Source organism: Hippopotamus amphibius, chromosome 4 (genome assembly GCF_030028045.1).
Source record: "Hippopotamus amphibius kiboko isolate mHipAmp2 chromosome 4, mHipAmp2.hap2, whole genome shotgun sequence".
NCBI lineage: Eukaryota > Metazoa > Chordata > Mammalia > Artiodactyla > Hippopotamidae > Hippopotamus > Hippopotamus amphibius.
Window position 1 is genome coordinate 123,106,604 of NC_080189.1, and position 26,768 is coordinate 123,133,371.

Consider the following 26,768-nt stretch of genomic DNA (forward strand, 5'->3'; position numbering starts at 1 on the left):
TTGAATAAACTATAGTAGCAGTTTCATAGTAAATGGATATATGGAAAGTAGTTTTAGATTAAAATAAAACATATTGTTTGAGTTTAAGATTTTAAAGCTTTGTAAAATTTAAAACAAATCTTTAACATATTTTATGTTTATAATTTTGAATAAAATTGCTAAGTAAAAAATATTCAGTTTCAATCTAAAAAAAGGAGGGGCCTCAAAGTACACTATCAAGAGAGTAAAAAGACAGCTCACAGAACGGGAGAAAATGTTTGCAAAGCATATATTTGATAAGAGCTTAATATTCAGAATATATAAATAACTATAAACACCACTAACAAAAAAAATCCACTTCAAAAATGCAGATTTAAATCAATTCTGTTTCTCCAAAGAAGATAAACAAATAGGCAATAAGCACATGAAAAGTAGCTCAATATCACTAGTCATTTAGAAAATGCAAATCAAACCATGGTGAGATACCCCTTCACACCCATTAGGATGGCTGTTATAAACAACAAAACATAACTGTTGGTGAGGATGTGGGGAAACTGGAACTCTTGTACTTTGCTGGTGGGAATGTTAAATGGTGCTGCCACAGGGGAAACAGCTTGGTGGTTCCTCAAAAAGTTAAACAGAATTATCATTTAGTCCAGCAATTCTACTCCCAGGTATATACTCGAAAGAATTGAAAGCAGGGACTCAAGTGGAGTACACCAATGTCCACAGCAGCATTATTCACATAACCTAAAGGTGGAAACAACCCAGATGTCCATCAACACATGAACAGACAAACAACATGTATATACATACAATGGAATGTTATTCAATCTTAAAAAGGAATGAAATTTTGATGCATGTCACAATATGATTGAACCTTAAAAACATTATGCTAAGTGGAAGAAGCCAGACAAAAAAGGACAAATGTTGTATGATTCAACTTATATGAAGTATCTAAAACGGGCAAAATCAGACAGATAGAATAGAATAGAAAACGACCACAGGCTGGGAGTAGGGGGAAATGGGGAGATGTTGTTTAATTGGTATAGAGTGTCAGGAATGATGAATAAGTTCTGGAAATGACAGTAGTGATGGTTGCAGAACATTGTGACTGTACTCAATGCCACTGAATTGTACACTTAAAATGGTCAATTTAATGTTATGTATATTTTACCACAATTAAGAAAAAAAAAACAAAGAAGTAACCAGGGCAACCAGAAATCTTTACTTTGACTTAAATGAACCCAAAGAATTGTTTTTAATGGAACAAAGTTGAGACATTAAATATCTTTATAAAACACCTCAGATTGAAGTAATATGTATTAAATTATACACATGTAATATGAGAATGAGTGAGGTTTTTTTTTGTCTTTAGAAATGTTTGACCTTTTTTTCCTGACTTATATATGCAATTGGCATGCAGAATTAAAGTGAGTAGGCCTACGTTGTATTAAGAGGAATTAAGGGAAAGAGCTGTGATTATTTTGAGGCTATTCTATAATGTCTTCCACTAGATTATTAGTTTTTCGAGAGCATGACCTGCCTTTACTCATGTATGAGGTCCTATTTCCTGCCACTTGGTAAACCTTGATCTATTTTTTGAATGAATGATTATGGGCAGGATCAGCCCAGTTGTTTTCATTTTTTGCAAAACTAGATTACAATGTAAGTATTAGAAGCAATGTCTCTAGTATGGCATTGGAACAAGAAATATAGAAAAGACACCCGAAGCTATAAAGCTGGAGGCAGGGAAGATTGTAAAGATTTAGCCTGAGTTAAATTTCAGAAACATTTTTCACACCATTTAATCAATTTATGTAGAGAAGACAGAATTGTTTTATAGATATTAGAGTATAATACAGGAATTATTTTTACTATTAGATATAATATTGGGTTGGCCAAAAAGTTCGTTCGGGGAGATGTTAAGGAAAAACCCCGAATGAACTTTTTGACCAACCCAGTATTAGCTACTACGTGTTGGCTCCTTCAGTGGAGACTCCAATGAGTCAACTGCTCACTAGAGACCTTGTCTATCAGATATTGTAGTGGTTATTCAGACTGCTGTAATTTATGGACTCTACATTTTCATGCATTCACTCACCAAGGATCAATCACCACTAATTCCTAATGGACAGACAGGTAAGGAAATTTTTCTTTTTATGTTGTATATGCTTATCCTTCCCTCTTTCCCTCCCTTCTTTTCTTCCTTCCTCAGTTCCTCTTGCATCATTATGTATATTTCTAGGACAAACCTGCAATTAGAAAAACAAAGTATGCTTAGTCTATGTAAGAGATAAAAGCATGTCCCTGGTAATTGAGGACCATGAAGCACTATGAAGCAATTCAGGACTAGAAATTTGGGGCAATATTTTCTCTAGTAAGAATGACTTTTTTTTTTTTTGAAGTTTTTTTTTTTTGATGTGGACCATTTTTAAAACTTATTTATTTATTTATTATTTACTTATTGGCTGTGTTGGGTCTTTTTTTTTTGTTTGTTTGTTTGTTTTGTTTTTTGTTTTTTTGGCACACGGGATTAGTTGCTCCGTGGCATGTGGGATCTTCCTGGAGCAGGGATCAAACCTGTGTCCCCTGCATTGGCAGGCGGATTCTTAACCACTGCGCCACCTAGGAAGCCCTTGTGTTGGGTCTTCATTGCTGTGCATGGGCTTTTCTCTAGTTACGACCAGCGCAGGCTACTCTTCATTGTGCAGTGTGGGCTTCTCATTGCAGTGGTTTCTCTTGTTGCGGAGCATGGGTTCTAGGAGTATGGGCTTCAATAGTTGCAGCATGTGGGCTCAGTAGTTGTGGCTCGAGGGATCTAGAGCACAGGCTCAGTAGTTGTGGCGTATGGGCTTTGTTGCTCTGCAGCATGTGGGATCTTTCCAGGCCAGGAATCAAACCCATGCCCCCTTCATTGGTAGGCGTATTCTTCACCACTTGCGCCACCAGGGAAGTCCCAATGTGAACCATTTTTATTATTGAATTTGTTACAATATTGCTTCTGTTTTGTTTTGGTTTTTTGGCTCAGAGGCATGTGGGATCTTAGTTCCCTGATCAGAGATCGAACCCGTACCCGCTGCACTGGAAGGTGAAGTCTTAGCCACTGGACCACCAGGGAAGCCCCAGAATGACCTTAAACAGATATTTTAAATGGGAACTTTAGCTTTTACTTTTATAGAGTCAGAGATTTAAATTTTTTCAAAATTCTTATTCTCTGAGCAAAGGAATACAACAGAGCAGAAGCACCTGCATGGAAGTCTAACTTTGATTTTGAATACTGGAGTAGGAAGAAAGGAATTGTAAGTCATTTTATTGACCTTATTTTTCCTGGGCCAGATGCAGTAGAAAAAGGGAGGAAAAAAGATATAAAACAGAAAATTCCTTTTGAGTATATGGACAAATGAAATATGTCTTTGGGGGTAAAATATCTAATTGCTAAAATGGCAAACTGAAAATATCCAACATTGGGAGACTTGTGGTATATTAGCTAAATATAGTAACTAATAATAAATAATAAATAATAAGAGATATTATAAACTCAGATGAATTCATTTTTCAAATTGGTAACAAAAGTTCAGAGTTCTCGAGATTTAATTCAAAATTAAAATTCAGAATTAAAAATTAAAAATCAGAATTCAAAATTCTAGGTTGAATAACCCAGTATGGATTGATTTTCTGTTTATATTTCAAAAGGCAATAAGTCACTGCCTTCACATAATCATATCAAGTGAGGAAAAAAGGAAATACCAGAATCATCAGGAAAAAAATAACATGAAACATATTTGTGATTCTCTTAAAACTATTCAGAGTGTACTTTATGTTTTTTGGCCTCATTAACATATTTATTATGAAACTTTAAATATATGTTAACAAATTTAGCTTTCCTTTTTTAGAGTTTTGACTTGTTTTACTTAAATTGGTATATATTCATTATAAAACATATCAAGTTATACTCAAAAACAAAACAAGAAAAACCAACCCAATTAAAAAAGGGGCAAGAACTTAAATAGACATTTCAAGAGAAGATGTACAAATGACCAATAAGCACATTCACTATCTTTAGTGATAGGGATATAAAAATCAAACCACAAGGAGATACTACTTCATACCTATTAGGATGGTTTTTCTAAAAACAAATAATAATAACAAGTGTTGGTGAGGAAGGGGAGAAATTTAAACACTTGTACTTTGCTGGCGGGAATGTAAAATCATATAGCCTCTCTGGAAAGTGGTTTAACAGTGCCTAGATAGCGGTGATGATTGCACACCATTGTAATGTATTTCATGCCACTGAATTGTTCACCAAAAAAATGGTTACAATGGTAATTTTTTTGTTATGTATATTTTACCACTGTTAAAAAACTTAAATCGAGTAATAGAGCAACTACAAAGGAGAGATCAACAAATTATTTTAGATCTAACTTTCTAGAAGGAGCCCATGTTAACGTTTGGTAGTCATTCTAATACCTTATTCTGTGCATTAAACTTATTGTTGTGAGGTATTTCAGAAATTATCTCTATAAAAAAGTATGGAGAATAATATAAGCAATACTTATGCATACGTGCTGATTTGTTTAACATGATCTGTGGCCTAGGCCTGTGTGCCTGCAAAGTTAACCAGCCTGAGTGGGATGCAAACTTGCAACGGTGGCCTTCTGTGAAATGTTCTAATTAAGCCAACTTAGACATAAAAATGATCACAAAAGGAAATTGGGAAACTGCAGAAAGCCACAGGTCATGTCATTAAATGTTTCTGTGATATGCGTCGTTATTCTTTGCTTATGTTATTTGGTAGTACTATTTATCTTATTTGGGTCTAGTCCTAAATGTTACTGTAAATGTTTTCCTTTTATTTCTATTTCACATGTTTCTGGATATAACATTATAAAAGAATATTGGTAGTATATATTTGCTTTTATAGGTCACTGGGTTATGTTTTTAAGGAAAAGATGTAAAAACATCAAGTTGAATAACCTTCTTCTAAATTAAGTTTAGAAGGTGAAGGGGCACTTTGTTCTAGTTTGAATCCTGTCAGCACCTTTTTTGCAATCTTAGACTAAAACACTGTCATTAAAGGACAAATAGCAGTTGACTGTTTTGCATATCTTAAGTAAGGCAAAGTTAATATAGAGTTGGAATGTTCATTAAAATGACCAAAATGCAATCATTTCCCCCCCACCTCCTCAAGTTTCCATACATATTATTTATTAAGTGTCAATAAAGAATGTTTGAACTTCTAACCTTGCTCCTCCATTTTAGTTGTGTGATGATTTCCCTAAATCTTTCTCAGCCTCCATTTCCACATCTGTAAAATAGACATGATAATAGGGCCTACTTCCTAGGTTTGTTATGAGAGTTCAGTGAGTTAATATAGAAAATATGTTCTTAAAACAATGCATGCACAAAATAATATATAATATAAGCTTTTATTATTGTTGCTGTGATGATGATATTCCTACTATGTATTCAGCCCTAGAATGAATGTTACGAGAGCTAGTAATGTGACATACTTCCTTATCTCAAAGAATTTATTTATTCAGAGATAATGTCAGAAATCTGAATTTGCAGCCCTTTATGAATGGGAGGCCCTAGCCAAATAACCCTCCTAGCTCACCTGGCCCTAAAATAGATCCTGATAAAGTTTCTGTAATAGGCTCTAAGTTTACCTGGAATCGGAGGAAAAACCATTGGAAGACTTGATTGAGAGGAAAGCACTGACTGAACTGAGCCCTGAAAGATAGGATTTGCAAACGCTGTGTGGGGGGGGGAGACCCAGCTCCCCAACACCTCCCTTCCTGCCCCCTGCCACATGCTAAGTAGGCATTCTACTATGCACTTCACAACCTCTCTCTGCATTCCTCATGATGTCACGCAGCTAGTGTTTGCCAGATCAGGGATTTAAATTCTGGTTCTCCAAAGTCCTTCTTGTTTCCATGCTAGGCTGCTGCTTTGATAATTACAGGTTGTATTATACTATGCCTTGGCCAGTTAGATGCTGCTTAATATCCTATTAGTTTTCAGTGGATGATTTTTTTGTTGTTGTTATTTTTACCGATATATTCCCCTGAATTTTCCTATCTGTGTATATGCTGAGTGGTATGTTTGCTTTTTAATTTAAAATTTGCTGATTTCTGTTTTCTCATAACTTAGGTGTAATGTCTTTGCTGAGGCCTCTTCTTCTGGATGTGGTCCCAACAATTCAACAGACTGCTGCTTTGGCTCTGGGGAGACTGGCTAATTATAATGATGACCTAGCAGAAGCAGTGGTGAAGGGCGACATTCTTCCACAGCTTGTTTATTCATTGGCAGAACAGAATGTAAGAATTTTTAAAAACTAAGTTATATATATATATATTTTTTTTTTTTTAATTTAAAAAATTGATAGTTTGGGTACAGTTGCAAGTTTGTAGACATGGAATTATTAGGATGTTAATACAACCTTCAATTCTTTGAACTGCACATAATAATCCTTTAGGGTATTTTACTTTGGGGCTGATAGGCAGCTTTTCTCCATTACTATTACTATAAGGAGAAAACATATTGCAATTTTTGTTGGAATTATACATAAAGCAGTATTTCTCCATATGGGCTTATGCAAGTTATAGGATCAGTCTTAGAAAGATGTATGGAGACCTGGGCAGATAAGTTATATACAATAGTGAAATCTGGTTAATGGACAATGTAAGAGACAGCTTTGAAGCAAGGGGGAGAGAAGCACCCAAAAGGAAGGAAAATGCATGTAATGGAAGTTTTGACAAAGCATTTTTTTCTAAGTATGCAAGCACATCAGCCCTTTTAAGGGTCATCTAAGAGTGCCTCCATTTTTCTTTTTCCATCCTATCTGGTTCCCTCTATGTTTCTAACAATAGTTAACCTAGAGTTTAACTATATTATATAGTTTTATATAAAACTATAACCTAGTGGATCTTCCTCTAGGTTGGGTCTTGGACCGTGCATTCCATCCTGCTAGTTTATCATAACCTAGGGATATATTTTTCTTGACATGTCTTTAAGATTAAATTCCTATTTGTTGTAACCAAAGGAAACAATCCAATTAAAAAGTGGGCAAAGGACTTGCATAGCTATTTGTTCAAAGAACGTGTAAAATAGCAACACGGAAAGATGCTCCACATCATTAGTCATCAGGAAATGCAAATCAAAACCATAATGAGATAGCACTCTACCTACCAGCATGGCCGTAAAAAATAAAAGAAAGGAAAAAAAGGAAGATAAGTAATAGTGAATATGTGGAGAAGTTGTGTAAAATGGTGCAGCTGCTATGGAAAACAATTTGGCAGTTCTTCAGTAAGTTAAACATAATTACCATATGACCCAGCAATTCTACTCCAAGTTATATTTCCAAAGGAATTGAAAACAGGTGTTCAAACAAAACTTGTACACAAATATTCGTAGCAGCGTTATTCACAATAGCCAAAAGAATGACTACATAAACAAAATGTTATATATCCATACAATGGAATATTATCAGTCATAACAAGGGATGAGGTACTGATACATCCTACAACATGGGTGAACCTTGAAAACACAATGCTAAGAGGAAGAAGCCAGACAAAGCCACATACTGAATGATTCCATTTATATGAAATATCTAGAATATGCGGGTCCACAGAGATGGAAGCAGATTGACGATTACCAGAGGCAGGGTGAGGGGGTGGTGAGAAGAGCTGCTTAGCATGTAGGAGGTTTCTTGTTGGAGTGATGAAAATACTCTGGAACTAGACAGGTATGGTTGCACATTGTGAATGCACTAAATGCCACTGAATTGTACACTTTAAAATGGTTAAAATGGTAAATTTTATGTGTATTTTACCAAAATAAAAACAAAAATCCTAATTGTTTTAAAATGTGCCTTACAGATTGGAGAGTCATTTCCTAATGACTGTCTTATCCGTAGGAGGAGCTGCAGAAGTTTTATTTCTCTTGTAGGCGTTCCTTCTATCATCAAACGCGTGCACGTTTAGCTCCTTCTCTGAGGTCAGGGTCTGTGTTTGGTATCTCACATAGTAGGTTCTCAACAGAAGTTTTCTAATGGTGAATGGCTACCCATCAGTTGTAAGAGACAAAGTACTAGGACAGAAGTGAGGAGACAGTGAGAACATGAAGCATTATTCATAGGCTTCCGTCTTCTTCACCTACCAGGCCTTTAGCCCATTTCTCACAAGAGATTTAATCTCTTCTTTATGAGGTACAAAGTCCTCTGGTTTTGCTTTTCCTTTCTTTCCTTTTCCACCCGCCCCCCCCCCCCCCCCCCCCCCCCCGCCCAAGGCCAGTTCTTTCAGTGAGGAATTCCAGGAGAGAAGAGAGTTAGGGATTTGGGGAAGTAGAAGTTAGGAGGAAGAGGAATGAGATCAGAGAGTGTGAATTCTAAGCACTGTACTTAGCAGTGATTCTTGATGTCCAGTAAAGTGTGAATTTGAAAATCCTGCAATATAGAAAGTCAAATTAGCTCAAAGTAACGACAAGAAATTGTGTCACCATTACTTTTCCACAGTTATGAAAAAATAATGTATGGAAAGCTAATTTAAAGCTCTATTTTAATTTTTATAATAAATTAGCAGCTATTTGGTTACTGACGTAAAGTTAGACTTTATAACAAATATTTTAATCTGTTGACATTTAAGAAACTAAAGAAATATATCAAATGAAAACATTATTACTAACATAGCATATTTCTTTTCTTGTCAGCATATACCAATTTTTGAGAGATGTTAAAATATACTTGATGTATTTTCTCTCTCACATAATTTTTTATTGAATCTTAATATTTTAGCCTACATGAAAAGAATGCTTTTAAAACAGGTGTTGTAGTCACCTAGTTGCTTTTTTTTGTAGTCACGATAAAGAAATAGAAACTTAGAATCTAAAATAGGGCATTAATTGGGCTCTATTAATGAAAAATAGAGTTAGGAGACCTTTACTGTGTCATTATGCTAACCATAAAACAACAGTGAGTGTTATAGCCAAATACTTCCTCTACATCTATTTTTTTAGCTATATGAAGAAAAACAGGTTAGTCTTGTGCTTAGTTTTATCTCTTACTCTGCTAAAATTTACATGTAGAAAATAAGTATGAAGCATCACTTGAAATTCACATAATGGTAAGTCATTTGTGTCTTTGTAAAAATGCATTTCTAAGAAGGAATAGATAACATAATCCACTGCTGGGCTGGTTTATTTGCCAGGAAGAATTTTAAAATGTATCATGAGTGTTTTGCCTTTCTGTGTTTATCTGATGATTGCTAAGTGCACCTCAGAACATAGTTGTTATTTCAGGATAACGTGGGACACCAGAAAGGTTAGTTGAGGTCATGCTTAGAGACTGAGGGCAAGTAAAGGAAACGAATTTGTCAGATGACAGTTTAGTTGCATGTGCTAACAATCTAAGAGTTCCCATAGGGCAAACAGATACCTTTCACTGTAATAGAGAAACATAAAACCTCATTATTTTATGAATTTGTAGGGGATATAATGTTTATATTTTATACAATTTCCAAATGCATAGTTCAGAGTAAAACACTTGAAATGTAATTTTAGATTTATATTGTTTCAGTTCAGTTACTGAACAAAAGCAATGTGGGAACATCAAAAAATCAAAATGGTTTTACAGGTTGTTTTTCATCTTTTGTATTTAAAAGCTGTTGAGCTTTTTTTAAAATATCGATGCCATTTTTATGTTGGTTTTGGTCTATTTTAACTTTTAGCTCAATTCACTTTGAATTTTACCTATTTATCCTTGCAGCGTTTTTACAAGAAAGCAGCTGCCTTTGTGTTACGAGCAGTTGGTAAACATTCTCCCCAGCTAGCTCAGGCAATAGTGGATTGTGGAGCACTGGATACACTGGTGATATGCTTGGAAGATTTTGACCCTGGAGTCAAAGAGGCTGCAGCCTGGGCACTTGGCTATATTGCAAGACATAATGCAGGTAATAGGTCTTATTACAAAATAGGATTGTTAAAGTTTAGATTAATTAGATAAATCTGGTTTTGCTCAGTAAACCATAGATATGAGGTCTTAATGATGTTTCTATACATTATGGGAGATAAGTTTTAAATGATGGCCAAGTTGTTTGAATTACAAATTCATCAAAAAACCTATACATTTAAGTCTTTATCTTAGCAAAAGAGAAATTCGAAGACAGAAAGGGAAGCAAGGGGATATGGGGAGAATGAGATATTGATTGATTCAAAGACCCTGGTAAATTCATTCTGTTATAAAATTATTTGAGTTTGTCACGCCCCAGGGGACATTGGGTTTTCACTCTCACTTGTGGGAAGGTGTTCCAAGCCAGCCAGGAGCCATGTTGTATGAGTGAATAATGTTGAAAAGACATGGACATGGTAACTTTCTAAAACATATTTGTATTCAGCACATAATCGGCAGGAAGGAGGAGAAAGAGAAGGAGCACCTTTTCTTATAAACTGAGCTCAATGAATTTATCAAGAAGGGGCCTGGGCCTCTTGGGTGAAGGTTGTGCTGACACACTTGATTGGTAAAAAATACATAGGGAACAAAATTGTTCCCACCACTTTACAGAAGTTGCTAAATAATATAAACAAATAACACAATTTTAAAACAAACATATGTAAAAATGAAAACTTTGCTAGTAATCAAAGAATTGCATATTAAAACATCAGTGAAAGTATTTTTTCCTACCTATTATTATTTGGGTGAAAAAAGAGTAAAGCAGAAATATAACCAAGTGGTTAAGAGCACTGTAGACTTAGACAGGATCTGAGTTTGAGTCCAAGTTTTACTACTGTGTAGAACTTGGACTTGGCTGTGTAACCTTGGATATGGCTTTTAAACTTTCTGAAACTTAACTTCCTCATCTGCAAGAGAGGAAGTACTACTTGAGAGATTTGTTGTGAGGATGATGAGATAGACCAGTGCTTGGTCCATGATAAATATTCAATAAATATAGGATATTAGTATTAATATTGAAGGTTTGAGAGGGCATGATGACATTTCTGTCCATTGATAGAGGCACTAGAAATTGTATAAATTTGTGAAAAGCCATTTGGCAAAATGAACCTAAGCTATGAAAGTGTTCATGGTTACTCTAGAAAGCTTTGGGAATTCATCCTAAGGAAATAATTCTACAGAATAGAGAAACTGCATTCACGCAAATGTTATTATAGTGTTATTTCTAGTATCAAAACCCCTCAAATATTTGGTAGAAATTTAGTGGTTAAATTTATAGTAGTTTACTTAATGGAATCTCATTCAACAAATAAAAGGTAATTATGAATCCTACATGATAATATGGAAAAGTGATTATAATGTGAAAAAAGACAAAATTGCATATTACAATTATAATAATATAAACATAAATTTTTATGTGGACATAAATTAGAAGCAAGTACATGTTTGTGTTACTAGGGTGATAGAATTAAGGATATTTAAAATTTGTTTTCCAGATTTTTCAATATGTGTGCATAGATAAAACAAAAACTACTGTTTATCGAGTAATTACCATGTGCCTGACTCTGTGCAGTACGCTTCAGGATACTATCTCATTTTGGGTGCAGATACACTTAGGGCAATTATTACTCTCCTGTTAACAGAGGAAGAGTGTGGAACTTAGAGAGGATAACTGAAGTTATATTAATGGTGGGACCAAAACTTGAATCTAAATCTGACTCCAAAGCTATATGTCAACCCCTGTACCATATAGTTTCACTAAGTATTGATACTTCTTGAAAGAGTATTGAAGAAGAAACTCAAAACAGAAACAGGAAGTGGCTGTCCCACACTTATGTTTAATTTGGTTTTTAAATGGTGATACTATTGGAGACAAAACAATAAAATGATATAAAAGCAAATCAAGAAAGAAAAGTATTGTCATGCTTAGAATGATTCAGAATTGGTCTATCAAAATTGTTTCCTTATTATCTGGATTTTGGTTTTCCAGGTAGGTTCACCTTATGACTTATTGTTTAACAAATGTTGACTGAGAAAACTAAGGCAGTGTTTTAAATTAGAAGCTGGTTTTCATGGGGTAACCACATGAGTATATTTAGTAATTTTTTTTTTAAATCAGAGGACTTTACGGTAAACAGATTGCAACATGAATATTTTAAAGGGTGGTACAAAAGGGCTTTGAGGACAACCCTACAGATATGCTCTCAGGCAGATGCCCATAGATAACATTTCCATATCTCCCTTTTGTTGAATCTGAGGCTAAATGATTATAGTTCATAAATAGGATCTGTCTTAGGGATTCCATTCCAATTTCTTGCTATAATCTGGCTCCCACATGGAATTCTCAGTGTAATTTCAATATTTCACAGTAGTTAGGCGCTTGGGACCCAGAAGCTCCCAGAAGAGATTACTGCATAAATTTCTCAGAAGGAAAGGTTATTGTTATCTAGTAAGCAGTAAGTCATCATTCACTATCCTGAATATCAGTAAAAATAGAAGACTTACCTCCAAACTACCTGATTTCTTTCTTGATGATTTCCTAAAAATAGAACATATTGAGATTAAAGGGATTCGTTCAGTGTTTTCTTCTGGGTATTAGTGGTAAATTGATTAGGTAGTTTAAGAAATATAAACCTTAAAGGAGATGCAAAAGAATTACACTTTTAGGGGCAATAGAAGGAAAACATTTTGTATATAGGAAACAAAACTAAAGTAAGCATGCAATTAGTAGAAGAGGGAAATCGGGGTATCATCTGACATTTCCTTATTTGAAAAATACAGTTTCTAAAAGTTACTTCTATATATAGATTTTAAAGCATTTTACAGATAACCAAAGGAAACTGGGGGCTATCCAACAGAAATGGTGGTGGTGGTTTGTTAACTCTGGGCAAATCGTCTCATTAAATTTCCATGATTGAATCACCAGTTACTGAATGTACTTGATAATATGTACCTCTTACTTTGAAGATAAATAACCTACTTCTTTCTATTTTGGGCTCCTTAATAAAGGCTGAGGTAGAATTATTCTCAGACTGGTTGTCTCTCTTCCTCCATCTCACTACACTCTCCCACTCAGCTGAATTATTCTGGTTACATATTTACCTAAGCAGTGTCAAATCTCTCACGACTTCCAAGGACTAGTCTTGCTTCTAGAGCTACAAGGGGCAAGGCCAGGACCCCGCGCAGGCCCGACGTGGTGTGAGGGGCCAAGCAGGAGGAGTGGTGGGCTCTGCGATCTCAGGGCTCCCACCGGGAGGGCCCCGGCGGAGACTTCCTCCAGCTCCGGGCCCTCTCTCCCCGCCCCTCCTGGCATCCTGGCTCTGGCCTTGCACCTGTCGCCGGTCAGTGGTACAGCAGCTTCGCGGAGGAGGCTGCCGCTGACCTTGTGTGCAGCGTGTGGCAGCCATCAGAGTACTTGGGACTGAGGTGAGAGCAGTGGCCTGGCTACGGTCTGAGGAGGGAGGAGCCATGTAAGTGTTTTGTAGGAATGACCTTCCACATTTGGTCTCAAGAATAAGTTTTAAGTGTTTGTTTAGGAGCTGTAGCTAAAAGTTCTGTAACTTTGTCTCCTGTAAACCTTTGCTGCCTCAGAGTAAACTTCAGCTGTTCTCAATCCTGGCAAAGAGAAATACATTTGATTAGGTGTTCTAAAACATTTTAATTATTAACATTATATATATATATATACTAAAGATATATAATAACATATTATAGATGAGGAAACTGAAATAGGTTAAAGGATTTATTCTGGTCAGACAGCAATTTATGGCAGAACTACTTGGCAATTACTCAAAACCCTTCAGAGAGCCTTCCTTTTTATAATGTGAGAAAGACAAGTGTATGAAAGCTCATCATTCTTCATTTTAAGCTCCTTGTAATATCTGAAAGTCTTGCCAGTTACCTCTGTTTTTAATCCCTGATGACTGGTTTCCACATGTGTGACTCTTCCCTCTCCCAGGGATCTGATTTATAGCCTTAGGACCTAAATCAAATGAGAAATTTCCCTTCCAGCTCAGTAGCCGTCAGGAGAGGAGACTGCTGCATCCACAGATGAGCAGTGCTTGCAGGAACTGGCTGATTCGGATACTACAGAAACATCGAGTAGATTATATCCTGTTTACCAAATAGATAATGTAAGGAAGGAATCCAGACAGAGCTGGTTCTTTTCAATGCCACATAGAATGATGAAATGATAAAAGGAGAAAATAAGTTTAAAATTCAAAATTTCACAAGTATTCTTCTTATGCCACTTACGCCACCCATATATAAATACCAGTAGTCTACATTGCGTGGAACAGACTTAGGATGCATTAATTAATTTCAAAAAAAAAATCTACATATTAGTGACAGATATCTGAGATAATTAGAGACTTTGTACTATATGTCAGAGTAAGGACGGATGGGGAGAAGGGGACAAGAGCCTGGTAATTAAAATTTGTTTTAAAAGCCCTAAAGACTTTACTGATGCCTGTAGATAATTATGTTGATTTCTGTGCCATCTTTTTCTAACTTATTTTATCTTGGAGGGCTTGAGGAACACATAGACACAGAGGCAAATGATGTATATAAGACTATATATATTATATATCACACCTATTTTGATCCTAATATTTATTTCTACAAATACATTTTATTTAAGTGTTGGTGAAAAAAGATAAAAGTGAAAAATAAATGTCTCTTCTATGTTCTTTGGACATAGAAGCCAAATGTGTTAAAGTAACATTTTAATTATAACTTTTACTCAGTGGTTACCTAATTTGTGAGTGATTTTTAGGGTTAGTTTGTATGCTGGTAAAAAAAAATTATGTGTGGAGAAGGAAAAATGGAGTTGGTGGAATCAGGCTTCCTGACTTCAAACTATACTACAAGGCCATAGTGATCAAGACAGTATGGTACTGGCACAAAAATAGAAAGGAAGACCAATGGAATAGAATAGAGAACTCAGAGGTAAGCCCAAACACATGTGGGCACCTTATCTTTGACAAAGGAGGCAAGAATATACAATGGAAAAAAGACAGCTTCTTCAATAAGTGATGCTGGGAAAATTGGACAGCTACATGTAAAAGAATGAAATTAGAACACTTCCTAACACCATACACAAAAATAAACTCAAAATGGATTAAAGACCTACATGTAAGGCCAGACACTATAAAACTCCTAGAAGAAAACATAGGCAGAACACTCTATGACATCCATCAAAGCAAGATCCTTTTTAACCCACCTCCAAAATCATGGAAATAAAATCAAGAATAAACAAATGGGACCTCATGAAACTTAAAAGCTTTTGCACAGCGAAAGAAACCATAAACAAGACAAGAAGGCAACCCTCAGAATGGGAAAAAATAGTTGCCAACGAAACAACGGACAAAGGATTAACCTCCAAAATATACAAACAGCTCATGCAGCTTAATACCAAAAAAGCAAATAACCCAATCCACAAATGGGCAGAAGACCTAAATAGACATTTCTCCAAAGAAGACAAACAGATGGCCAACAAACACATGACAAAATGCTCAACATCACTAATCATCAGAGAAATGCAAGTCAAAGCCACAATGAGCTATCACCTCACACCAATCAGAACGGCCATCATCACAAAATCTGGAAACAACGAATGTTGGAGAGGGTGTGGAGAAAAGGGGACTCTCCTGCCCTGTTGGTGGGAATGTAAGTTGGTACAGCCACTATGGAAAGCAATTTGGAGGTTCCTTAAAAAACTACAAATAGAACTACCATATGATCCAGTAATCCCACTACTGGGCATATACCCAGAGAAAACCATAATCCCAAAAGAAACATGTACCATCATGTTTATTGCAGCACTATTTACAATAGCCAGGACATGGAAGCAACCTAAATGCCCATCAACAAATAAATGGATAAAGAAGATGTGGCATATATATACAATGGAATATTACTCAGCTTTAAAAAGGAATGAGGTGGAGCTATATGTCATGAGGTGGATCGACCTAGAGTCTGTCATACAGAGTGAAGTAAGCCAGAAAGAGAAAGACAGATATTGTATGCTAACTCATATATATGGAATCTAAAAATGGTACTGATGAACTCAGTGACAAGACAAGAATAAGGACACAGATGCAGGGAATGGACTAGAGATCTCGAGGTTTGGGGGGGCGAGGGGTGAAGGGGAAGCTGAGACAAAGTGAGAGAGTAGCATAGACATATATATACTACCAACTGTAAAATAGATAGCCAGTGGGAAGTTGCTGTATAGCAAAGGGAGTTCAACTCGAGGATGGATGATGCCTTGGAGGACTGGGATGGGGAGGGTGGGGGGGAGTCAAGGGAGGGAGGGGATATGGGGATATGTGTATAAATACAGATGATTGACCTTGGTGTACCGCAACAACTGGTACAAGAGTGTAAAGCAATTATATTCCAATTAAAAAAATTTTTTTAAAATTATGTGTGAATTCTTCTGTATTTTTATTTCTCGTGATTTTTTTAAGTTACAAACTTTTTTTTTTTTTTGGCACACGGGCTTAGTTGCTCCGCGGCATGTGGGATCTTCCTGGAGCAGGGAACGAACCTGTGTCCCCTGCATTGGCAAGCGGATTCTTAACCACTGCGCCACCTAGGAAGCCCAAAGTTACAAACTTTTGATTAATAAAATCTTCTAAAATTTTTTTTTTGCATTTTTTGAATTCAGAATATGGAACAATAAAATATAATTCCGTAATCTCAGATCCCTAAGTCACTGAGACCTATAACTTTATATATAAGGCTAGCAAACAGTTTATCTGCAGCATCATCATCGTAATTATCAAAAAGTATTTGAGGCACTTATGTGTATGTTACCATGTCTTGTTACTGTACAAGGTAAAATAAGTTGGCTAACATCTCACCTCTAAAACTTTAAGATAGAAAAATCGATACAATGAGCATAAAGGTCATCCAGACAGCTGGGCAAATGTCGGACTGAAATGCACAACACTGTCTTAAGAGTATTTGTAATATATTGGGTGATTCTACATTGGAGCAAGTGAAAGATGAATCAAGAGTTATGTTTTTGTACTGTGGCAGAAAGGGGAATCTTACTTTCTTTTTAAGAAATTTATTATATCCAGGTAGCCACTGAACAGACTTTGGGCGTAGAAATAAAAGGAAGAAGTGACATTGATAGTGAGTGCAGTCATAGGAGTCATAAGAGGAAGGAAAGCCCTCTTCCCCACAAAATACTTCTCAACCTCACGGCACCTCACATTCTTTTAGTCTGAGGCTTTATTTTCTGTTTAGTGCAAATAGCTGTGGGAGAAATGTAACTATGTGTGTGTGCTGAGTCAATAAAGAGAAGGGTATTTGTATCTAGTGGTTTGGAAATAAACCAAATTTCAACAGTGCATCATATGATTTTGAGTTTAAACAAAATTATTTCTCACACTTCGTTTATTTTCCAGTCACTAGTGTATAAATCCTCCTAACACCTTTTAGACATTGAGGGAACAAACACTTTTTTCCCCATAAATTTATTTGTTTGTTTGTTTGTTTGTTTATTGGCTGTGTTGGGTCTCTGTTGCTGCACACGGGCTTTCTCTAGTTGCAGTGAGTGGGGCCTACTCTTTGTTGTGGTGCGTGGGCTCCTCATTGCGGTGGCTTCTCTTGTTGGGGAGCTCGGGCTCTGGGCATGCAGGCTTCAGTGGTTGCAGCACATGGGCTCAGTAGTTGTGGCTCATGGGCTCTAGACCACAGACTCAATAGCTGTGGTGCACGGGCTTAGTTGCTCTGCGGCATGTGGAATCTTCCTGGAGCAGGGATCGAACCCATGTCCCCTGCATTGGCAGGTGGATTCTTACCACTGCACCACCTAGGAAGTCTGGGAATAAATGCTTATTTACATTTGAATTTCTAGAAATGCATTAGGCATAGAGTACTTGACTGAAATTCGAAAGTACTCCAAGTAAGCATTTCACAAACATCTACAAGAGAGTTTATCTATTAAAAGCTTAGGACTTCAAGGGACTTCCCTGGCAGTCCAGTGGTTAAGACTACATGCTTCCACTGTAGGGGGCATGGGTTTGATCCCTGGTTGGGATCAACATGCTGTGCAGTACAGCAAAAAAAAAAAAAGAAAGAAAGAAAAGAAAAAAAAAAGCTTAGGACTTTGAAACAATACAACAAAGCTACAGTAACCAAAACTGCATGGTATTGGCACAAAAACAGACATATGGATCAATGGAACAGAACAGAGAGCCCAGAAATAAACCCACACACCTAGGGTCAATTAATCTTTGACAACAGAGGCAAGAATATATAACTGGAAAAAGACAGTCTCTTCAGCAAGTGGTGATGGGAAAGTTGGACAGCCACATGTAAATCAGTGAAGTTAGAACACACCCTCACACCATACACAAAAGTAAATTCGAAATGGCTTAAAGACTTAAACATAATATATGACACCATAAAACTCCTAGAAGAGATCATGGGCAAAACATTCTCTGATATAAATCATACCAATGTTTTTCTTAGGTCCGTCTCCCAAGGCCAAAGAGATAAAAGCACAAATAAACAAATGGGACCTAATCAAACTTACAAGCTTTTGCACAGCAAGGAAACCATAGACAAAACACAAGACAACTTACAAAATGGGAGAAAATATTTACAAACGATGCAACCCACAAGGGCTTAATTTCCAAAATATACAACAGCTCATACAACTCAGCAACAAAAAAACAACCCAATCAAAACATAGGCAGAAGACCTAAATAGACATTTCTTCAAAGAAAAAATACAAATGTCCAATAGGCACATGAAAACATGCTCAACATTACTAATTATTAGAGAAATGCAAATTAAAACTGCAATGAGGTACCACCTCACACCAGTCAGAATGGCCATCACTAAAAAGTCTACAAATAACATGCTAGAGAGGGTGTGGAGAAAAGGGAACCCTCCTACACTGTTGGTGGGAGTGTAAGTTGGTATAGCCACTATAGAAAGCAGTGTGGAAGTTCCTTAGAAAACTAAAAACGGAGTTGCCATATGATCCAGCAATCTCACTCTTGGGCATATACCCATGCAAAACTCTAATCGAGAAAGAAACATGTACCCCTATGTTCATAGCAGCACTATTCACATCAGCCAAGATGTGGAAAGAAATGTCTGTCGACAGATGTGAATGGATAAAGTAAATGTGTCACATATATACAATGGAATACTACTCAACCATAAAAAAGAATGAAATAATGTCATTTGCAGCAACATGGATGGACCTAGAGATGATCATACTAAGTGAAGGAAGTCAGAGAAAGACAAATACCACATGATATCACTTATATGTGGAATCTAAAATCTGTAATTCTGTACAGCAAAAATTAACACATTGTAAATCAACTATACTTCAATAAAAAAAAAAACTTAGGACTTTGTTAGCATAAGAATTATACTTTGAAATAAGTCATGTTCATCATCTTATTTACCATAAATTTTTAAATCCACAGTGTAGAGGAAAATAGTTGCTATATAATTACCATGTTATCTGACTGATTTTGCACAGTTGATTTTTCAGGCCTACTTTGCTCCTGTCTCTGATTTTAGATGAATGAACCAGCTTGCTATAAAAATGGAGTATAAGCTTATTGCATCAAAGCATTTTATTCAAGATAGGATCTCCGACCTTGAAAAGTTATTTAGCTATTTGTGTCATAATTTTATTACTAGTCATAGAATCTTTCTCTGTATCTCCTTTGATTTCACACTGTGGTTTTACCAATATGGTAGCCAGTAGTCACATGCTACCATCGCATACTTGAACTGTAGCTAATGCATCTGAGGAAGTAAATTTTAAATTTTAGTTACTTTTAATTCATATAAATTTAAAAATTAATAATCAGTTCAACTATTGGGAAAATTTTAGGCATGACTGGAACAATGTGGGTATGTGAATCTACTTTTTCAACTGTAAACTTTTTGAAATCTAAGTATTACAGATCAAGTATTTCCAATGAACATTTAGTAGCTAAATTGAGATGTGCTGTAAGTGAAAAATATACACTGGATGTCCAAGACTTGACGTGGAAAAAAGAATGCAAAGTATCTCATTAAAGTTTTTAAATATTGATTACTTATTGAAATTATAATATTTGGGATATATTGTGTTAATGTGCATTGTTAAAATCAATCTCATCTATTTATTTTTAGTTTTTAAATATAGCTGCTAGAAAATTTTAAATTATATATGTGGCTCACATTCCCATCAAACCACACTGACTTAGAGTTCTTATTCCTGCACTCTGTAGTTTTTTTGGGTTTTTGTTTTTGTTTTTGTTGCTGCTGCTGTTGTTTTTTGTTAAAAGGCAATGTAGTGGTGATGTTGTGGTCTCAAAATGTCATACAATATTCATGCTTATTAATCAGTGTAACTGAATGATAACATGTAGTAAGTTAAGGACTGTGGAACTAAACTTACCATTTGGGGAGAAGTAAATGATGAGTTAGTTTCGAGCAATCACTTACTGATATAAGGGCTGAAGTATACTTCGTAAGATAAGTGGCCAAACTACCAGACTCGCACGTTGTTGATGGGGCCACACAGTGATAGTCCCTTTTGGAAAACAATACTGCAGTGCATACTTATTAGGCTGAACTTATGAAATTACCTATATTTTATTGGTTTTGACTTGACAAAAACAGCAGTTCCATATGGTTTAATCTAAAAATATCAAGAACCTCAAAAAATGTCAACCTTCTTCCCCTCATGACCTCACCTCTGAGCCTCCGTCTCAAGTAATAAAACACACATGCACGCACATACATATGAATGTGTGTACGTTTGTCTAACCTGTGGAGTTTGTCTAACCTGGGAACATAGGACCCGTGGTAGCCAGTCTCCCAGATGCCCTTCAAAGATCCTGTGTCCTGGGATTCTCTCCCTTGTATAGTTCCCTCCCACGTTGTACCAGGACTGGTCTGTGCTACTGCTCAAATGCTGCAGAAGTGATGGTCTGTCCCTTCTGAGAGTAGGTGACCAGCTCTGCAAGATTGCGGCTTCTGTCGTGGGAGGTCTCTCATCACTTGCTCTGAGGGAAGCCAGCTGCTGTGAAGTGAAGACACTCAGGCAGCCTATGGAAAGGCCCATGTCATGAGGAGCTGAGGTCTTCAACAACCAGCAAGAAACTGGAGCTTCCTAGAACTACAGAGTGAGCTTGGAAGCAGATCCTACCCCAGCTATGCCTTCAGATGACTGCAGCCCCAGCTGACAGTGTGACAGCAACTTCATGAGAAACTCCAAACCTGCACCACCCAGCTAGGCTGCTCACGGATTCCTGACCCACAGAAAATGTGAGATAAGAAATGAGGCTTTAAGCTGCTGAGTTTGGGTCATTTGGTATATAGCAGTGGATGACTAACACCTAATCTTAATGCACAAAGAGGTTCACTGTACTGTACTTAATAATGGCAAAACCCCAAACCAAGCCAAACAATTGAGTGTCCTGAGTTGGTGGGGGGGAGGGGAGGTGGTTAAGTAAATGATGGCATATTTACTCAGTGAGATATTATGCAATTATTAACAATGTTGGGATGGCTCATCCCTCAGAAATAAAAGTAGACAGTGGAGGCCACGGGTATCTTCAAGGAACCATCCAGAGGGAGTCACACCAAAAACTGCTGACCAGGGACCACTTGTATAAAAATGCCCTGTAAACTAACCATCCAGTGTTTGGTTTCTGTTTCCTCTCTCCTTTGTGTGTTCGTGTAGAGAAGGCCACTGGGGCACTGCTAACCCTTTACTGTTTAGCCACCTCTGTCAGCCTGAGCTCCTCGAAGGCAGGGACTTACCTAAAACTGGGCTGGAGCAAAGAACAAATGCCAGTGAAAGTTCAAAAGTTTGAATAATAAAATCTGCATTTTCCATTTAAGGTTTTTTTTTTTTTCCCAGCAGAATGCAGATGTAGGTGGAGTGAAACTACAACTGTGGTTGCGATATTATATGAAGCAAGTAGAGGTGAATGGAAACATTTCTAGATACAAAAAGCATATTTTGTACAGTGCTGATTCCAAGTAATTTATTGTTTTCTTCATTACAAGAGCACTCCAGACCCTCTTCATGGTTTTGCCTTTTTCGATTCAGCTTAGTCTCAGCTGTTGAATAGTTATAAGTATAAAAGTTGCTAAAATTGGGGTTTTAAAAATCGCTTTATATCTTATGCTACCTATTATCTTCCAAGGGCATACCCAAGTCTTCACCTTTTCCCACCTTCTCTTTCTCTTATCTCTACTTCTAGACTTTTCCTTTCTGTATTTTGAAGCTGCTTTTTATACTTGAGCCTTGTATAAGCACACCATCCATCCAGCTGATTGTGATTTCTTACTAAGGCCCCATTAACTCCAGATCAATGGCTTATTTGACTCACTTGACTTTTTAAAGGAGCTAGAATTATTTAACCTTCAAAGCATGTGTATATATGTATGTTAACCCTTAATCTCTCAAACACTCAACCCATATGTAAGGGTTAGACTGATGGCTCTGAAGATTGGGTGGAGAGAAGTGGCATGGAAACGATGAGTGGGAAAAATGACATTTGTGGGGGTGGGGGATAAATAAAAATCATACATTAGATTTTTTCATAATAATATGCAAATTCCCTCCACCCTTTCTCACTCCCACATGCAATTGGAGACGTCAGTTTCTCAGCTCAGAATTATAGCTCTAGTGAGCCATCGTTACCTATAGGAGGATGTTGCCCCTCTCAGATATGTTGGTGTAGAATAAAAGTTTCTTGGTAGCCAGCATCCATGCCTGTCTCCTCCTATTCACATCCCTGGGTAGTCTCCCACGCTGCACCAATGAAATACAGCAGAAGTGATGCTATGTCACTTCTGAGGTTAGGTTATAAAAGACTGCAGCTTTTGTCTTGGGTTATTGCCTCTGGATCTCTCACTGCTCATAGCCTCATCATAGCAGCCTATGAAAGAGCCCAGCAATGGGGAGGAACTGATGGCGTCTTCCAATATTCCCATGGGTGTGCCGGGAAAAAGATGCTGTAGACCCAGTCAAGTCTCAGGTAGTTATAGCCCTGGCTGATGGCTTGATTGCAACCTAGTGAGAGGTCACAGTCTGAACCATCTAGCTGAACCGCTCCCAGATTCCTAACCTACAGAAACTAGAAGATTATAAACATTTCCTGTTTTAAGCAGCTAAGTTTGGAATGACTTGTTACATAGCAGTAAGTAGCTAAACCAATTGTAAACAGCTGGATTAGACCAAAAACTAGACAAATTTCTTCCACTTTAAAAGTGACATTCCTAAAATCATACTGGAGTATGGTCAATATATAACCAGCTTTGATGATTACAACTCCATATTTGTTTTTACTGTAACTTCACCAAATCCTGAAAAATTTGGTTTGAATGGGGTGATTATATAACATAAGATTGACATCATAAGTTGACAGTCAAATCTTAAATGTAAGAGACACAGATGTAGAGAACAAACACATGGACACCAAGTGGGGAAAGCGGGGAGGGTTGGGTGGGGATGAATTCGGAGATTGGGATACCAAATTGTATACTCTAAATATATGCAGTTTATTGTCTGTTAAAAAAAAATCTTAAATGTATTTTTTTAACCCATTTTATTTCAAAAAGGTTTTGAAGTGATATAGTTGTGTTTTACAGCTAAATGCAAAACCAGCCTATCTTTAAACTGATAAATAGGGCCACCCAATGCAAAGAAATGATGATTCATAACTATTGTATTTTTAATGAAGCAAATAAAATATAAATTTTTGTAGGACTTAAAAACAGTGAGTTAAAAGCAGTGTTTGGAAAAATAAATTAAAAAGCAATAAAGTTAAAAGGAATTAGAGGGGCTTCCTAGGTGGTGCAGTGGTTAAGAATCTGCCTGCCAATGCAGGGGACACAGTTTCAACCCCTGCCCTGGGAAGATCCCACGTGTCGAGGAGCAATTAAGCCTGTGAGCCACAACTATTGAGCCCATGTGCCACAACTACTGAAGCCCACATGCCTAGAGCCCGTGCTCTGAAAGAGAAGCCATGGCAACAAGGAGCCGGCATACCACAAGGAAGAGTAGCCCCTTCTCTCTGCAACTAGAGAAAGCCAGTGTGCAGCAATGAAGACCCAACACAGCCAATAAATAAATAAATAATTTTTTTAAAAAAGGAATTAGCGTTTCTGAGGTGTTTGATTTGCCTTATTGTTTTTGAATTAGTATGCTAAATATATTTTTTTACTTCCTTTTTTTCCTTTTGGAGAACCTCTTCATTTTGAGTCCTTTTTATGAGTTCTCATGATGGATCACTTAATTTTGCTCAAATTCTTCCCTCTTACATCTCCATTATGAGCAGGAAAATTAGTTGAGTATCATAATATATGTTTAGGTTAATCCTTTTTTTGCTGGCCAGCTTTTAAGTTTTCATCAATTTCTTGTAATTCACCTCTGAATTTTCTTATATAACCACTATAGTGGTTCTTCCTTTATGACTCTAGAACATGTCTTCAAGAATCAAAAGTGGAAAGAATGTCACCTTTCCACATCCAGAAAGTCCCCACAGCTCATTTTAGAAGGTGTAAGGTTTAATCCTAGGGTTGTAAAATGATAGATGTGTTTTATTTCGCTTGTACTATGTTGTCTTACATAGTGGGTTTTTTTTGTTTTGTTTTGTTTTGTTTTTAGTTTCCAACACTTAAAAACCAGGCAATCTCACATTAAAAATCAGATGTCTGGCTTCTCTTGAAAAATCCAAGGATCTGACAATGGTTGGCCTATATTTCTATGTGGCAGTCCTGGGCTGAAGCTGAGTAGTTGCTGCTCCTTGTGGCTGGTGCATATACTTTTCCAGTTTACTGTGCTCCCCACTCGGTCATTTTTCTTACACCTTCTGGCTTCACTTATTTTAATTACTTGCTTGGGCCCTATGTATACCACTTCTGACCTAAACAAACCACCAGCCATAACAATTAAGGAGGGGGTGAAGGCCATTGTGAGCACTGTTAAAGCAAAATCACTTTTGCCTGACACACCTAGTTTTACCTGCTACAGCTGATGGACATTCCTGTCTGTGCTCTTCCCTTCTGGTCAGCATAAAGTCATCCCTAAATGTTCCATTCATCCAGCTTTAGATACTAGTGATTTTATGAATATTGTTGATCTTAAATGTTCTCCCTTTTATCTGTCTCTTTTTGTTTTAAAAATTAAGTCTAACGTTGTACTGAGCTTGTCACAGTCCCATAGAGATGGCTGCCTCAGTTCCTTCCTTCAGCAGTGAGGTATGCAGGAGGCCGAAGAGAACTAGTTAGTCCTTTACTGAAAATAGCTGACCATCAGATTTGAGGACAGTATATCAGTTATCTACATGCATGCAATCAATGGCTTTAATTATTATTTATGAATAAGGAAGGTGCTATTGGATAGTTTTATTTCCACTGACAGTTTGAAGTTTAGAAAGTTAAAAATGAATAACCCTTAATATTTAAAAAAATGTAATATTTTAACTGTAATAAAGGCATGACTTAAGACGAAGTGTGAAAAAGTAAGTGAATAATATTTTTAGTATATTATTAGTAATTCTTTAAAGAATAATTATGCATCCTTACCTAATATTTTGTTTAAAAGAGATGTATATTCCTAGCATTTTTAAAAATAAGAAACTTTCATATTGAGAAATAAGCTAAAGGGTTTATTTTTCTTTCCAATAGTAATGTTAGTATAGTTAGTCCCAGCAATAGCTGTATATATGGTCAAAGGACATATTTGGGTTCATATTTCTTTTATTTTTTAAAAATAATCACATTGAAGAAAATTCAGCAAATAGAGAAGAAAATGTCACCAATAGTACCATCAACCCTATCTAAATCCTGTTAGTAGGTTACATAAAGCCTTTTTCCTCTGAATTTTTTTTTTTGCGTAACTACTTCTAATTTTGCTGGTTACCTAACAGAATATGATTATGTCACATGTTCTTGCGTAAAAGAAGATGTAGTTTTTAAAAATTCATTTTTCGAAGATTCATTTAAAATTTAAAATGAGGTTAAGATATTTTCAGGCACAGAAGGTAAATTTCTTGGCTTTTTTTTTTCTTGATCAAACCTTTTATGAGCATCTGTACATATCAATCTTTGATTCTCTAAGTGTAATAATTAACTAAACAACCCAAACTCATTTCCAAATTAAAGTTAAAAATGAATTCTGTGAGATTTCTCCTGGGGGAGTAACTTTTAAGCATACCAGATTTTTGTATGTGTTTTGGTTACTACTGCTTTTTTTTAGAGTAGAAAAGTATAGGGAAGAGGAAAAGGGGAGAAGGAAGGAGGATGGGAAGCACTGCCTGAAACAGCACCTTGTGTGCATTTCCCCAAACACTCCACGCGCTTGACTCCCAGCTCCACCCTGTGCTGTGGTCTGTTTATACATTCACCCTGAGAAGAGTCTGCTAGAACAGAACGATGCTTTACTCTATTCTGCCTCCCCAAGATCTGGCCAAGTTTCTAGCACATAGTAAGCATGTAATGAACAGTCAATGACCTGAAAAGAGAGGAAAATATGTACATACACCAAGCCCCAGAGAGGACAGAATTGTGTCGGTATGTTGGGGGCTGTAAGTTACAGAATATCAACTACAGGTGGCTTAAGCAATGAGGACTTTTTTTTTTTTTTTCCACATGACACAAAGTTCAGCGTCAGGGCAGTCCCAAGGTTGGTTATGCAGCTGAACAGTATCATGGAGGACCCAGATGTTTCTTATTTTTGTACTCAGCCATTCTCAGCATATTGGCGATTTCTTCTGTTATAATTGCAAGATGGTTGTAGGAGTTCCAGATGTCATTTGCAGGCAGATGTGCCCATGTTCAGGGAAGAAAGGCAGTG

At 36.6% G+C, this 26,768-nt stretch overlaps 1 protein-coding gene across 1 annotated transcript in view; it reads left to right on the plus strand.

Annotated features, from left to right (window-relative positions):
* Nucleotides 1–26,768, plus strand: part of SPAG6 (sperm associated antigen 6) — a 62,325-nt gene that overhangs the window by 11,774 nt on the left and 23,783 nt on the right. Inside the window, exons 2-3 of the mRNA XM_057732509.1 lie at nucleotides 6,133–6,299; nucleotides 9,743–9,926. Of these exons, the coding sequence (XP_057588492.1) occupies nucleotides 6,133–6,299; nucleotides 9,743–9,926 (351 nt within the window). The remainder of the gene's footprint in view (nucleotides 1–6,132; nucleotides 6,300–9,742; nucleotides 9,927–26,768) is intronic.